Raw genomic sequence first — 17,301 nt, forward strand, 5'->3', positions numbered from 1 at the left:
TAGTGTTTTATAATTGCTCAAATTAATTGAGAAAGTATTGCATTTTAAAGGATTCCCTTTCGTCTCTGAAAAGATGAGTATGTGATACAGGTTAAAAAAACTAAATGAAGTGAATCTATTAGAATTTACTTTGAAGTATCTAAATATTACTGAACAATTCAGAGCAGTGCTTCCACAATGTTGCCTGTTGTTCATATTTTGCAAAGAGTATTACATGCAACCTGTTGGATGTTGTTATATATAAAATATGGGAACAAAGTTGCAAAGTAAAAATATCAGCAGGATTAATCATTAAAAGATTAAAAAAAATATTGGAAAAAATTGTGAGGATAGAAGAATTACAAGAAGCACAATTTACAGATTAAAAAACAAAACAAAACAAAACAAAAACAAATCAATTCTTCAATAGTCTGGAAGCCTATCAACGTAGTAAGTTGATCCAGTTTAAAAATGACATAAAAAGTATTTTCTCAAATCAATCAATGAAATTTGTTTTTCACAAAATTGATAAGAATTAGATTGATATGTCACTACTCCGAGACTCTAATTCTGTGCTATGTGTAACAGTTGGGACAGGATCAGATGATGAAGCTCGATGCTTAGAGGAAGTATTTGGTGATTTGCGTGCAAGATTCAGAATAGATGTATCAAACAGAAAGAAACCGATGGATGCACCTGAAACATGTAGAAGATAAAAATTGTCAGAGAAAATTACAAATGAATTTTTGAAAAAAAAAACAAACCAAACACTGTTTTAAACATTTAGTATTTAAACCGGCCATATCTGGCCAAAATATTTAATCTGTTTTATGTTCAGACTGACCAGATCCAGGCTCTCACACCTACCCTACAATGTTATTCTACATTAAGTAATTACACCATCAAGATCTTGAAGATATGAGATAATGCATGATTAATTCAAATCAATGGGAATCAATAAGCATTATGTTTGCTAGAATAATCAGAACACTAAAGGGTTAAACCTTGTAAAGAATTATGTATGTGTGTGTGTGTGTGTCGCTCTCTCTCTCTCTCTATATATATATATATAATCAAAATGAGCAACAAGGATATCCAAGGTAGTGTAGTACAATTGTTTCATGCTACTTCATTTTAAATACTGTAAGTATTACATCAGTTTTAAAATGTTGAGCAATCTTCAGCCACATATAGAATTTTTTAATTAAATGGACAATATGTATTTTTATACTTATTTCATTTGCTAACATTACAAAGAGGGTAGATATATAGATAGAGAGGTTAATTTCATCATTAAGAACATGGTAGTAGAATGTCCTTCCCCATATGTAGATTTTTTGACCGCGTGTGTACTGTTGGCGATTTTTTTCCTCCGTCTTCCCTTCTTTGGATCTTTCCTTTTCCTATGTTTCTGACAAAGAGCTCCGCTTGAAATGGTAAAGCCTCCTTCTTTCCTGAGCGTCCAATAACATTATACTTGTTCCACGTCCTCGCGTTGTACTCTTTCGCCACAACTTTCTCTCACTCTCTCTTCCTGTTTCTTGAGTTAAGCTGCGATGGACTGGCGTCCCGTCCAGCTTAGGGGAACACATACGCCACGGAAACCGGGAAACCAGGCCCATGAGCCTAGCTAAGCTTGAAAAGGGCAAAAGAAGAAGAATATATATTAAGTCCTGGGGTCAATTTGTTCGACTAAAGGTGGTGCTCTAGCATGGCCGCAGTCAAATGACTGAAACAAGAAGAAATTCTGTTCTTGTGGCATTTTCATGTTGTCTACATAACCTGGAATTCATGTTGTTGATTTCATATCCTTAATAATACCAAGTTTATCTTTTTGGTACATGATTTGCTGTTTTTGAGTAAGGTTTGTGAATTATAGTTTTCTTCAAGGATGGGTTATTCATAAAATATTCTTTTTAACTTCAGTTTCATAATTATGGAATTAATTAGTATTTTTCTCTCATCTCTGAAAAGATGTCAACTCTTCATTTTGGCACTGTTCTATCCAAAGTTCGTATATAGTGAGTCTTCAGCTTTTTTTAAACTCTCTCACCCCCACCCCCACCCCTCACACACAGCATGTGAAGGAGAATATGTGAATTCAAGACAATTACTTCAGGTCAGCACTCGTGAATCCTGGCTAGAATGTTTTTTTTTACTGGGTCACTTTTCTTTCTGTATAGATACATTAATACCATGCTGAGACCCCCTTCGGTCATGACAGACCATGGGATTGCACCTAGAAAGTTACCCTCCAAGGCACAAGTCCGGGCAAGGTTGTTTATGGAAGACCAGCAGTCGCCCATGCATACCAGCCTCCCCTCTCCACGTTATGCAAGGGAAAGGCAAAGGGGCCGATACAGCTTGGCATCAGTGACATTGCAACTGATTGCTACAGTTGAGTGAACTGAAGCAACGTGAAATAAAGTGTCTTGGTCAAGAATACAACACGCAGCCCGATCTGGGATTCGAACTCACAACCTCACGATCGTAAGCTCAATGCTGTAACCACTGAGCCATGCACCTTCATGCCATATAAACAAATTAATCCCACTCTCTGCCTTTCTACTGGCCATCTTTAGTGTCATTTCCCTTGTTTCATTAACCATCAATCCCTTTACATCTTATTGACATTCACCACTCTCTTGCCATCACTATCTCAACTACTTATCACTCAGACTCTTACCTCCACTCCATTACTCTTCTGTACTGTTACCACCTACTCTCCCTCAGTATTGACATTCTTCAATTATAAACCTGGACCTTGTGAAAGGATTTGGTAAACTGACCTAGAGAAGCTAGCTGTGCATATATATATATATATATAGAGAGAGAGAGAGAGCGAGAGATTCATATATATAAACTTTACAAGGGAACAAAGTGGTACCGGGATTGCTAGAAATAAGAGTCAAAATGACTCAATTAACCACGAAAAGCACTATCTTAATAAGTTGATGAAAGAGAGGAAAGTGAGAAAGCTCTGTACTGTATTGAGACAAGCTCCCTACTGAGGTAGGAGGTATACCCATATAACGTGATTTCGAATCCTGATGCATGGCATCTCAATTCTCATTAGTGGATCTTACTGTGCCTAGGGTTAAGCATAATTCACCTTGTCAACACATAAGAAAAACTGTTGAAAGCACGTGCTATTTCAAAATAGTAGAAGCTTTTTGTGGTTAATTGAGTCATTTTGACTCTTATTTCTAGCAAAGTTGGTACCACTTTGTACCCTTGTTCACTTTAGTGAGATTTATAAATTTGCTTTTAGGTTTTAATTGCTAAGTCACCTACATTATTTATAGTATACATCATCATCATCGTTTAACGTCCGCTTTCCATGCTAGCATGGGTTGGATGATTTGACTGAGGACTGGCGAACCAAATGGCTGCACCAGGCTCCAATCTGATCTAGCAGAGTTTCTACAGCTGGATGCCCTTCCTAATGCCAACCACTCCGAGAGTGTAGTGGGTGCTTTTATGTGCCACCAGCACAAGGGCCAGTCAGGTGGTACTGGCAACGACCATGCTCAAATGGTGTTTTTTACGTGCCACCTGCACAGGAGCCAGTCCAGCAGCACTGGCAACGACCTTGCTCGATTGTTTTTTTTCCCGTGCCACCAGCAGAAGTGCCAGTAAGGCAACACTGGTAACGATCACGCTCAAATGGTGCTTTTATGTGCCACCAGCACGGAAGCCAGTTTGCTGCTCTGGCAATGATCCCACTCAGATGGTGCTCTTGGCACTCCTCTAGCACGGATGCCAGTCATAAAAGCACCATTTGAGCGTGATCGTTACCAGTGTTGCCTTACTGGCACTTCTGCTGGTGGCACGGGAAAAAAAACAATCGAGCAAGGTCGTTGCCAGTGCTGCTGGACTGGCTCCTGTGCAGGTGGCACGTAAAAAACACCATTTGAGCATGGTCGTTGCCAGTACCACCTGACTGGCCCTTGTGCTGGTGGCACATAAAAGCACCCACTACACTCTCGGAGTGGTTGGCATTAGGAAGGGCATCCAGCTGTAGAAACTCTGCTAGATATATATATATATATATATTCATAGAAAAAAGAAGTTGAAAATGCACTGCGAATCATTTAGACTTAACGAATTTCACATATTTCTGATTTTCAAAAGTTGAGATAGAAAGACAAGGTGCTGTGCTGCAACTGTCTTGCACTATATGCAGATAAGCGGAAAGTGTAACCTCTCGAAAGAGCTGTTCTTCACTCCTGCTCCAGAGCATTGGCTGTGGGATCATTCTGAAAAGCTCTATCTGCGACGATTTCATCTCAATCGAAGGAGAGGGGCTTTCTCCGTCCGGGTTGCGGATCCGTGGAATAAGCTGCCAGACGAGATGGTGAAGATGCCGACGACTGCTCGGTTCAAAGTCTCCCTTGACCTCAAGTGGCCTGAACTCTTTACGTGAACACCACCCTGTACATAACTCCATGTCCCCCTACATGGCCTTGCTTTTTGCTTTTTGAGCCAAAAAATTAACTAACTAACTAAGTTGCAGCACAGGGAACATGCTTATTTCAATATGATAAATAAATATAAAAAAATCTATCTTACTCACCCAAAAGGACTGCGATTGCAAGCCATCCATTGAAAGTCATAACCATTAACATGATCAGGTAACCAATAAAGGTGAGCAACATGTGTATAACAGTTTCTGCTAAGTAGTATAAGCGTCTGGAAAATATTAAAGATTGAAAAGATGGGATAGACTGAATTCCAATGAAAGGAATAACTGGAACTGTTAATGTAAGAGTACTGCAAAGAAACAAGATATCAGAAAGTATGGGGTGGGCCAAAAGTCATGCACCAATAAGTTCAATATGCTCCAGAATTGTCAAAGACATGCTTCAGTTTTTCTAAAACTGAATGAAACAAATAAAACAAGAGCACTCAGAGAGCACAAACCTCTGCCAAGGTAACACCAATGTCCTCTCAATTATTAGCCAGAGATGATTTTTAAAATGAGAATATCTGAAATTATTTCGACTGCTCTTACAAATGTGAATACTAAAATTAAGCCTGAATGCTCTCAAAAATTAAGTAAAAAAACAGGAAAAATAATCTAGAATCCTTATCCAGTACCGGATCGATCCCCAAATCTAATCAGTTTGTGCCAGTTACGAGGCCAAACATTTAAACGCTGGTAACGATCACACTCGAATGGTGCTTTTTACATGCCACCGGCACAGAAGTCAGTCAGCTGCTCAGGCAACGATCACACTCGGATGTTGCTCTTAGCACTCCACTAGCACAGATGCCAGTTATCGAATTTGATTTCGATTTCACTTGCCTCAGCAGGTCTTCGCAAGCAGAGTTTAGTGTCCAATGAAGGAAAGTTACACATAAGTGGGCTGGTTACACCCCTGGCATAGGCCATGAGGTTATGGATATGCAACAGTATATTATATTAGACAATTACACTACTCTGTTCTGTAGTACATTATGTCATGACAATACTGCATTTATTACAGTACATCACTGGATGGGTAACGTCATTGTGCATAAATGATATGAGAGAAAAACTGGGTATGCGTAGCATTAGATGCAGGGTGCAAGAGAGAAGACTGCATTTGTATGGTCATGTAGAGTGTATGAATGAAGAAGCACCAAAAGGTGCTGATCTCTCATTGTAGAGGGAACTTGTGGGTAGGGTAGACCCAAGAAGATATGGGATGAAGTGGTGAAAAAGGATCTACAGGCACTTCTGCATACAGGCTTGTCCCCTGCAACCCTCTCCAGCTGAGCATCCCTAATCTTGCAAGCTTGTAGGTGTTGGTGCCACATAAAAAGTACCCATGTTAGTGCTGCATGAATGCACCCAGTACACTCTGTAAAGTGGTTGGCATTAGGAAGGGCATCCAGCATGGGAAACGGATGTTAAATGAAAATAAGGCGAGCTGGCAGAAACGTTAGCATGCTGGGCGAAATGTGTAGTCGTATTTCGTCTGCCGTTACGTTCTGAGTTGAAATTCCGCCGAGGTCAACTTTGCCTTTCATCCTTTCAGGGTCAATAAATTAAGTACCAGTTACGCACTGGGGTCGATGTAATCGACTTAATCCATTTGTCTGTCTTTGTTTGTCCTCTCTGTGTTTAGCCCCTTGTGGGTAGTAAAGAAATAGGTATTTCGTCTGTCCTATGTTCTGAGTTCAAATTCTGCCGAGGTCGACTTTGCCTTTCATCCTTTCGGGGTCAATAAATTAAGTACCAGTTACGCACTGGGGTCGATGTAATCGACTTAATCCATTTGTCTGTCTTTGTTTGTGCTTTCTGTGTTTAGCCCCTTGTGGGTAGTAAAGAAATAGTTAAATGAAAATAATGATGATACTGACTGCACTATACTACACAACCAATTGCACACAAGAAAAAAAGCAACTATTTCTTTATGCTCTCCCAATTCTTTATTACACCTGCAACTATACTCCATAAAGCTGTTTACAACAATAATAGCAATAACACTATCACCATGTTCTGACAGAAGGAAGAGGTAAAAGTATCTTTATCTTTATCTTTATCTTTTACTTGTTTCAGTCATTTGACTGCGGCCATGCTGGGGCACCGCCTTTTAGTCGAGCAAATCGACCCCGGGACTTATTCTTTGTAAGCCCAGTACTTATTCTATCGGTCTCTTTTGGCCGAACCGCTAAGTAACGGGGACATAAACACACCAGCATTGGTTGTCAAGCAATGCTAGGGGGACAAACACAAACACACACGCATATATATATATATACATATATACGACAGGCTTCTTTCAGGTTCCATCTACCAAATCCACTCACAAGGCATTGGTCAGCCCGGGGCTATAGCAGAAGACACTTGCCCAAGATGCCACGCAGTGGGACTGAACCCGGAACCATGTGGTTGGTTAGCAAGCTACTTACCACACAGCCACTCCTGCGCCTATAGTCATTTATAAAGTGAAACATAATGTCTATGTCATACAGAAATGATATAAAATAAAGCTAAGTGTACTAACCGTTTCCTTTTTATTATGCTACCTGACAGAGGTGATATTAGGGATTGTAAGGAATTCGACGGTGAATTTTCTGATGTTGATCCAGTCTCTTCTTGGCTATATAAAATAGGATTCTGGCGAGCTTTTACATGGATGAATGCATGTAGCAACCGGATGGCATCATAGATTATTGCTACCATTGTAGTCACACTGAACATTACTATCATACCTGGAAAATAAATTAAAAGAGACATATTAATCTATTCGGCAATAGTCACTCTTCTTTGTAAATATCCATGGACTCAATCCAAATTTTACTCTGTCCGTCCCTATCACTTACCAACATTGAAATGACATGCACTATTCCTTTCTCAGACACAAATTTTGAAGACATTTCTTCTGCCCAGGTAACACTATATTCCAAATTTTCTTTAAGGCAGTGACTAAAATCTACATGCCCTATCATATAGCTCTTTGATCTGGGTGTAAATGACAGTTACTTTGGTTCAAGGTCTCTCTTTACCATTCCTCTAAAGTCATCTACTGTCTTAATTCTCCAGGCTCCAACACTTTATCAACTCCTTTAAGAAGAACAACTGTTTCAAATTTCTCTTTCTGAAGCCATCAAAGCTCTCATCAACAATTGCAATGCACACAATTTGTCTTGGCACTTGTACTATTTCCACACCAACACAGATAGCATAAAACAAATATTTTGTCAACCGTAACCCATCATACCAATTAGTCTTTCACCTAGATATATTCCTAACCAATTAACCAGTTCTCCACGAACTCTTTAACTTTCCTTCATTGTCTTTGTTCCTGTAGGATCAACTGACAACATTTTATAATCCTATCAAACAACAGCAGCTCTCTAAACAGTAATGAACTAAAATTCTGGCAGTAGAAATGCTTCACTTCTGATTCATTCAAGCCATCACCAAGAGAGTGATACCATTTTATGTCCCTCACACACCAAAGGTTCATAACCAAAAAGTCTCAAGTCATTTTCTTGCAGCTTTATGAATGAAGAACATTTCCTAAAATACTAGGAAGGAATCACCCATCAATATAAACCTTCACCCACCATTGCAATGCCTGTAAGTTAACTGTCGAGAAGGCAAAAGCTGCCTTTGTGCATTATTCAGTTAGCAATGTCTGCTACCATACTAATCATGGCAGAACTTTCTAGCTTCTTGTCAAGAATTTCTGCTAAATTTGCAGATCTTTCAACTCAGCGCTTCACAAGATGGCTCTGTAAGTAGACTCCTGCTGGAGTAAATTAAAAGGTAGTTGAGGTAGTTAAGCAGAACATTCATGATATAACAAACAAGTAAAAATACAGAAGAGCTGAGGTAACCACCAGAGTATTTAAGAAGCAAATGACAAAAGCCTATTCAAAAAAGGTGCAGGAGTGGCTGTGTGGTAAGTAGCTTGCTAACCAACCACATGGTTCCGGGTTCAGTCCCACTGTGTGGCATCTTGGGCAGGTGTCTTCTGCTATAGCCTCGGGCCGACCAAAGCCTTGTGAGTGGATTTGGTAGATGGAAACTGAAAGAAGCCCGTCGTATATATGTATATGTGTGTGTGTATGTTTGTGTGTCTGTGTTTGTCCCCCTAGCATTGCTTGACAACCGATGCTGGTGTGTTTACGTTCCCGTTACTTAGCGGTTCGGCAAAAGAGACCGATAGAATAAGTACTGGGCTTACAAAGAATAAGTCCCGGGGTCGATTTGCTCGACTAAAGGCGGTGCTCCAGCATGGCCGCAGTCAAATGACTGAAACAAGTAAAAGAGAGAGAGAGAGTATGATATATAGTAAACTATGACAGACATTTAGGGAAAACCCTTAAATGAATAATCTGATACCAAAGACATGTCAGAATGGTAGACAGCAGAAGTATAAAGCTGTGAGACTATTATAATAACATGGCTTTGGTAAAACAGTTAATTTGAGTGAACTGATGAAGCAAATATCCTGAAAGCAGAGTGTATTTGTTACCCTTTGTTTTCACTTCAGAAAATGCAAGTCAGGTATAGTAATATGCTTTACTTAAAGGTCATAATGCAATTTCAGAAAAGATTTGGAATTATGATTTTGTAATACGCTGGTTCAGAATCCAATTCACCAGAGTCATTGTATCCCTATTTTGTTTCTGTAGTTCATTTAGTAAAACTGAAGTTAAGTACCATGGAGAGTATCTCAATGGTTCATAAATTCAGAGCTTTATTCTGGTTTTGTAGCATGGAGAAGATGAGAGATAAATCTACCATTTGGATAGTCTATCACCAGCAATATTCTCAGAAAATCCCAGTACCTATTTTATCTAGATATCAAATGAATAGCCATGCAGCTCCTACAAGAACCTGCTCTGCCTTTCATCCCTTGTCTAAGGCTGACCTCCACCTCCCTCGGGGTTCAAAGTTTTGCATGCTGCTTGGTGACTGCAACAGTGTTGGTGGCATGAAAAAAGAATCCAGTACATGCTGTAAAGTGGTTACCATTAGGCAGACACAGGAGCATGATGCAATCCTTGAATCCATCAGATTCTTGTCCATCCAACCCATGCTAGTACAGAGCATGGATGTTAAATGATGATGATGTTTGAATGAATGAATGAAATGGGGCAAGTAAAATTTAAAATCTTTCCTAGAAACAAATACCTATAGAAAATTTTATCTTAAGATACAAGACTTAATAGTTCAGCATCTGATTTATTCTTTTAGTAATAAACTAGCAGTATCGCCCAGCGATGCTTGGGTTTGTTTCGACCCTTTAGAATTGGAATTTTTGAAAAGTAAAAATTCTGCATTATGTAGTTTGTTATTCTCATTAAGTGAACATTTTTCTGCTTGAAATACACCGAAAAATGGCGACACAGCAGTAAAAAAATCGTAAAAAATAGGGATTTTCATAGAAAAAAAGCACCTTTTTGATGTAAATAATTTTTGGTGTTAACATGGTCCGATTTGAATTTTTTCTTCTACGGAAGGAAGAGCAAGCCTTCTTCTATCATACTCTCAATTTTGGTCAACTTGCACCACAGGGTCTCGGAGGAGATAGTGTTAGTTGAAGGCTACCAAACCTGCCATACACAGACAACTTCAGCTTTATATAGAGAGAGATTTAGTAATCTGTTTATTCTTTGTCAGAACATGATACAGTGTTCTAAAATCTTTGATGTGTGATTTAGAACAGGTTTTTTTAATCAAATCTGTTACATTTAGTTCTATCTGACAACTGAGGAGTGATTACAGAAAAGCTTTGTTGAAAGTTAAGCTTGAACAAATTCTTCTTGGTCTAAATTCCAAATAAGCCGTACAAAAATTAAACAAGATGGTACATATCTGGATTCTTCTAACTTTATAGGATTAGTAAATATAGGATTTCATATAGTCATTGTAAGAAAATAACAGCTGGAGAGAGAGAGAGAGAGAGAGAGAGAGAGAGAGAGAGAGAGAGTCAAACAATCAACTGGAAAGACAACTAGATAGTTAGCAAGGGTAGCTGTTCAAACACACAGACAGACATACAAAGAGACAGTTAAAGAATGACAAAATGAGAGATTAACACTAAGGGACGGGTGTTTGTATGTTTATATGAGGAAGAAATGTTGTAAATAGCATATAAGATTAGACATTGTTTTTACTAATCAATGAGAGATAAAAAAAAGACTGTAAAGCTTAAATGGATATTAAGCTTCTCTCTTCTCAAAAGATTATTCGTAATCTCCAATAAGAATTTCAGAGAATAGAACAGAATTAAACAAGATAGAAACTCATTGTACATATAGGCGCAGGTGTGGCTGTGTGGTAAGTAGCTTGCTAACCAACCACATGGTTGCGGGTTCAGTCCCACTGCGAGGTATCTTGGGCAAGTGTCTTCTGCTATTCTGCTATAGCCCCGGGCCGACCAATGCCTTGTGAGTGGATTTGGTAGACGGAAACTGAAAGAAGCCTGTCGTATATATGTATATATATATATATGTGTGTGTGTGTGTGTGTCTGTGTGTCTGTGTTTGTCCCCCTAGCATTGCTTGACAACCGATGCAGGTGTGTTTACGTCCCCGTCACTTAGCGGTTCAGCAAAAGAGACCGATAGAATAAGTACTGGGCTTACAAAGAATAAGTCCCGGAGTCGAGTTGCTCGACTAAAGGCGGTGCTCCAGCATGGCCGCAGTCAAGTGACTGAAACAAGTAAAAGAGAGTAAAAAAGAAAAGAGAGTATAGATTCAACTAGTTTTATAACAACTAACAATCTCAAGTATCTATTGGACTCTGGTTCATAGTGGAAAAGAGGTAAACAGCTGTGGCTGTTGTAATTACTAAATTATTAATTTTTTATCTTCATTATTTTTTTAAGCTAATGAAGGAGCTTCTGTGTGGTTTCCTAACATGCTAGATATGACAGCCGAATCACTCACAAATCAAACCGTAACAGCTTTTAACTTTTACTTGTTCATTCATTGGACTGCAGCCATACTGGGGTACCACCTTCAAGGGTCTAGTCAAACAAATCAACTCCAGTTGGCCCAGTTGTAGAAGTCATTTGCCTGAGATGCCAACAGGGGTGTGCTAGGTGTGTGCTGCACACCCTTCAAAAACGACAAATTCATTATAAATATTAACCTGACAACTGGTGTTGGTTTGTTCACATCCTTGTAACTTAGCAGTAAGGAATAAGAGACTGATACAACAAATACCGGACTTAATAAGTCCCGGGGCTGATTTGTTCAACTAAACACACCAAGGTGATGCTCCAGCAGGGTCACAGTCCTATCACTGAAACAAGGAAAACGCAGAAGATAGAATACTGAGTTCCCAATCAAATCCTTCATAAGTTGATATGAGCAAGGTTAGAATTATATTGTCTATACAATATAAATGGTATGAGAGTAATATTGCTGAAAATCAGAGGTCCTTATCATAATCATCATCATCATTTAACGTCCGCTTTCCATGCTAGCATGGGTTGGACAATTTGACTGAGGACTGGCGAACCAGATGGCTGCGCCAGGCCCCAATCTGATCTGGCAGAGTTTCTACAGCTGGATGCCCTTCCTAACGCCAACCATTCCATGAGTGTAGTGGGTGCTTAAACTGATGAATATCAAGGCCCCATCAAAATAGCAGTAATTTTTTTCATACCTGGTTCTGTATCAATCTTTTATCTTTTACTTGTTTCAGTTATTTGAAATACAGTCAAGCTGGAGCACAAATTTAAAGGGTTTTTGTAGAATAAATTTGCCAGCCTCGTCTGACACCTGTGCCGGTGGTATGTAAAAAGCACCCACTACACTCATGGAGTGGTTGGCGTTAGGAAGGGCACCCAGCCGTAGAAACACTGCCAGATCAGACTGGGCCTGGTGCAGCCTTCTGGCTTCCCAGACCCCAGTTGAACCGTCCAACCCATGCCAGCATGGAAAGCGGACGCTAAACGATGATGATGGTGAATTGATCTCAGTGCATACTTTTTAAAGCCTGGTACTTATTCCATCAGACTCTGTTGCTGGACTACTAAACAAACCAGCATCAGTTGTTAAATGGTGATGGGAGACAAATACAAACACAAAGACACACACAGGTATATATCATCATTATAATCATTAAGTGTCCATTTTCCATGCTGGCATGGATTAGATGGCTTGACTAGAATTGGTAAGCCAAAGAGCTGCACCAGGCTTCAGTCATCTGTTTTGGATTGGTTTCTACAGCTGGATGCCCTTTCTAATGCCAACCACTTTACAGAATGTTCTGGGTGCCTTTAACATGTCACTGGCACAGGTGCCTCTTATGTGTCACTGGCATGGGTGCCTTTGGTGCCTTTCATGTGTCACCAGCACAGATACCTTTTACATGTCACTGGCACAGGTGCCTTCTGTGTGTCACTGGTATGGGCGCCTTTTGTATATCATCAGTCATGTCACCAGCACAGGGGCCTTCTTTTTTGTGTCACTAACATCATCATCATTTAACGTCCACTTTCCATGCTAGCATGGGTTGGATGATTTTGACTGAGGACTGGCGAACCAGATGGCTGCACCAGGCTCCATTCTGATCTGGCAGAGTTTCTATAGCTGGATGCCTTTCCTAATGCCAACCACTCCGAGACTGTAGTGGGTGCTTTTTACGTGCCACCGGCACGAGGGCCAGTCAGGTGGTACTGGCAAGAGCCACACTCAAATGGTGCTTTTTTTGTGCCACCTGAACAGGAGCCAGTCCAGCGGCACTGGCAATGACCTTGCTCAAATGTTTTTTCATGTGCCACCAGCACAAGTGCCACCAGCACAAGTGCCAGTAAGGCAATGCAGGTAACGATCACGCTCGAATGGTGCTTTTTTCGTGCCACTGGCATGGAAGCCAGTTTGTTGTTCTGGCAAAGATCATGCTCGGATGGTGCTCTTAGCGCTACACTAGCACAGATGCCAGTCATCAAATTTGATTTTGATTTCATAAATGCTTTTTATGTGTCATCAGCATGGGTGTCAGGCTTCTTTCAGTTTCCATCTACGAAATCCATTCACAAGGCTTTGGTTGGGCCAGGGCTCTATAGTAGAAGACACTTGCTCAAAGTGTCACACAGTGGGACTGAACCCGGAACCATGTGATTGGGAAGCAAACTTCTTACCACACAGCCATACCTACACCTAATGAAAAGCAAAAAGCAGGATTCAGCTCCACATTATTGTTTTTTCTTCACCATGATGATGCTCATGTTTCAAAATTTGGAAACCATTTTAATGTTATTAAACATGGCAATTTGTCTGCTACACACACACACAGATGTATTTTCAAACCTTTTAACCCCTCCGCCAACATACACTTTCAATCCTCACAGCCTCCTGCCAATAAGAAATACTAGTCTAAATAACATAATTGCTTTTAAAGTGTATTGTCCATAAAATATAACAGAAATTATAAGTATGTTTAGATGCTTTTTGGAAATTAAAATATCCTTAATAAAAAAAAAAACGCAGTTCTGATTTTGAAACTGTATTGTCAATAAAGACTCAGGTGTCAAAGAAATTTTATTCATATACTAGCAGTATCGCCCGGCGTCGCTCAGGTTTGTAAGGGAAATAACTATAAAGCATTTTTAGAGAGTTATAGCCAAAAAATAGCAAAAAAATGGAAAAAAAATGATGGTAAATTTTTTTTTAGTTAAAAAAGGTGGAGTTGCGTCCCCTAGACAGTTTGCGGTCTGTGTTTCTGATTCTCGACCCCATGTCGAATTTATCGATTTTTTTCAGAACTGAGGGAACTTTTCAAAATTTTCGCTGCGCTAGTTTTGAATTATGACATTGGGCTATGTGTGTGTCAAGTTTCATCAGAATCGGTTGAAAGCCGTGGTCAGGGTGAGGGTACAAGCAAACAGACACACAGAAAACGCACAGACAAACTGCCGTTTATATATAGAGAGATGACAGCAGATGTCAAAGATGCATCAATTTAGAAATAAAACAAATAACAGATAGTCAGAAAGTCTCTGAATAAAATCCAATGTAACCATGGTGATTTGCTTTAATGGTAACGTAACTGATCAATGAGAAGACACTTACCAGGAAAACCTGTAGAATTCCATCCTTCAAATAACAAATTGGAAACTTTTGATGACATAAACAAATACATTTCTACAAAGAAAAAAAAAACAAGAAAAAACAAATAATATAAGAGCATATATAAATTTGGGAGATACAAATTTTTGGAGAAATAAAAACATTTTAAGTTAAAAAATAATCTATAATTATATTATATAAAATATAATTTGGATGGAACCTACACTCGCCTCCTTATGAGAGCTCAAAATCTCTCGTGGAAGCGCCATCCAACCAAAATGCAAATATATGGGAAACTACCACCTGTGTCATCTCTTGTGAAAGGTAGGAGAGTCCAGTTTGCTGGACATTGTTGTAGAGCTGAAAAAGAGATAATTTCTACTCTTCTCCTCTGGAAGCCATCTACTTGCAATACCAAAGGGCACACACTCTCCTACCCTGATGTAATCTCCAGGGATACAGGCATCCAGCAACAGGACCTCCGTAATGCCATGATGGACCGTGAAGTCTGGCGTAGCATGGTAAATTCCATTGTCTCGACCACGATGATGATGATGATGTCAATGATGATGATGATGTCATCTTGTCTAAATTATAACTACATATTTAAGATTATGATGCTAAGCTAAGGTGCAAAATTTGATGGTAAGGAAAGTGCCTTGAGAGTTTTATGATAAAGACTGATGCAATGAAAAATTACAACCCCGTCCCTTCCCCACCACCGCTGCCACCATTGTCTTAGTGTTCATGCTTGAATGGATTAGATGGAATTCATTGAGGCAGATTTTCTGCAGCCAGATGTCCTCCCTGTTACCAACACTCCACACTTTCTAGGCAAGATAATATTTCTCCATGGTTTGATTTGTTTCCATTCCACAGAAAATTGGAAATGAATAACAGGTATATCAAAGCATATAAAATTAAATATACTGTCCCAAGGATACAAGACACTTAACAACTGATTTGAACTAAAAACCTATGTGTTAGTAATCTAATTCCAGACAGACTCAGCCATTTCATGCAAATACACACACTCACGCATGCACACACACACACACTCACACTCACACACACACATACTCACACACACACATATTCACACACACATACACACACACTCACACACACACGCGCACACACACACTCACACACGCGCACACACACACACTCACACGCGCACACACACACACACTCACACGTGCGCACACACACACACTCACACACACACACACTCACACACACACACACACAAATACAAGTATTTGATAAGGAAAGGATTGTTTGTTTATTTACATCAGTACTTAGAACAAGTTACAATGCCAATCCTTGTTCACTTTGACTTTCCTGTATCATACTATATCATATCATATGACCGTATGACTAATCTGTGAGCTGGTAGAATTGTTACTGCACCAGATAAAATGCACAGAAGGAATTTCTTTCAGTCCTTTACATTCTGAGTTCAAAGCCAAGGTTAATTTTGCCTTTCAAGATTGATAAAATGGGCTTATTGTACGCAGTACTAAGGTGCACTACAACTTGTCAGAAAAGAGTAGAAGAGGGACAACACATCTCGCCTGGCATTGCCAGCCTCGCCTGGCACCTGTGCAGGTGGCACGTCAAAAGCACTCACTACACTCACGGAGTGGTTGGCGTTAGGAAGGGCATCCAGCTGTAGAAACACTGCCAGATAAGACTGGAGCCTGGTGCAGCCTCCTGGCTTCCCAGATCCCCGGTCGAACCGTCCAACTCATGCTAGCATGGAGAACGGACGTTAAACGATGATGATGATGATGATGATATATAAACATGTATACATATATATATGTATGTATGTGTGGTTGGCGTTAGGAAGGGTATCCAGCTGTAGAAACTTCACTGCTGGGTGTGTATGTGTCCTTGTAACCTATTTTTCGGAGTTCTTTTTGTATTAACAAGGTCATTCTTTTATTCTTTTACATGTTTCAATCATTGGCCATGTTGGAGCACTGCCTTAAATAAGTCTAATAAAGAAATACAGCAATGGAAGCCAAAAGCACAGAATAAAATACAACCCCCCCCCCCCCCAAAAAAAAAACCCTCAGAAAAGTGGAGAGTGAAAGAGCCAGAAAGAAGAAGAAGTCCGTAGGAACACTAGTGCTGAATTTCGGGAAGCATGGAATCTGTAAAGGATGCAGAGTCCTGACAGCTAACAACCATCAACATTTCTGAGTGTGAAAAGAATGTTTCCAAAAGTCATGGGTGCTGCACTAGTTTTATTGAAAACACGAATGTCACTTGTCACAATTAATCCTCAACCAAAATAAAGGGGTTCTGCACATCTGATCAAAACAATTTATAAAAAAAAGAGTGGCTGTGTGGTAAGTAGCTTGCTAACCAACCATATGGTTCTGGGTTCAGTCCCACTGCGTGGCATCTTGGGCAAGTGTCTTCTGCTATAGCCCCGGGCCGACCAATGCCTTGTGAGTGGATTTGGTAGACGGAAACTGAAAGAAGCCTGTCGTATAAATGTATATATATATATATGTGTGTGTGTGTGTGTGTGTGTGTGGTGTGTGTGTGTGTGTGTGTGGTGTGTGTGTGTGTGTCTGTGTTTGTCCCCCTAGCATTGCTTGACAACCGATGCTGGTGTGTTTATGTCCCCGTCACATAGCGGTTCGGCAAAAGAGACTGATATAATAAGTACTGGGCTTACAAAGAATAAGTCCCGGGGTCGATTTGCTCGACTAAAGGCGGTGCTCCAGCATGGCCACAGTCAAATGGCTGAAACAAGTAAAAGAGAGTAAAAAAAAG

General features: G+C 39.9%; 1 protein-coding gene across 5 annotated transcripts in view; it reads right to left on the reverse strand.

Moving 5' to 3' along the window:
- Window positions 1-492: 492 nt before the first annotated feature.
- Window positions 493-17,301, reverse strand: part of LOC115232435 (probable low affinity copper uptake protein 2) — a 37,760-nt gene continuing 20,951 nt past the window's right edge. For 3 of the 5 annotated variants that reach the window (XM_036511504.1, XM_029802307.2, XM_036511492.1), the window contains exons 2-5: window positions 14,512-14,583; window positions 6,975-7,182; window positions 4,556-4,671; window positions 493-675 (exon numbers count right to left, since the gene is read on the reverse strand). In XM_036511504.1, the coding sequence (XP_036367397.1) occupies window positions 515-675; window positions 4,556-4,671; window positions 6,975-7,182; window positions 14,512-14,581 (555 nt within the window). In that variant the 5' untranslated portion in view covers window positions 14,582-14,583 and the 3' untranslated portion in view covers window positions 493-514. Of the gene's footprint in view, window positions 676-4,555; window positions 4,672-6,974; window positions 7,192-14,511; window positions 14,584-17,301 lie in introns of all 5 variants that reach the window. The other 2 variants (XM_036511500.1, XM_036511496.1) reach the window with 1 other exon arrangement.

Source organism: Octopus sinensis, linkage group LG2 (assembly GCF_006345805.1).
Source record: "Octopus sinensis linkage group LG2, ASM634580v1, whole genome shotgun sequence".
Taxonomy (NCBI): Eukaryota; Metazoa; Mollusca; class Cephalopoda; order Octopoda; family Octopodidae; genus Octopus; species Octopus sinensis.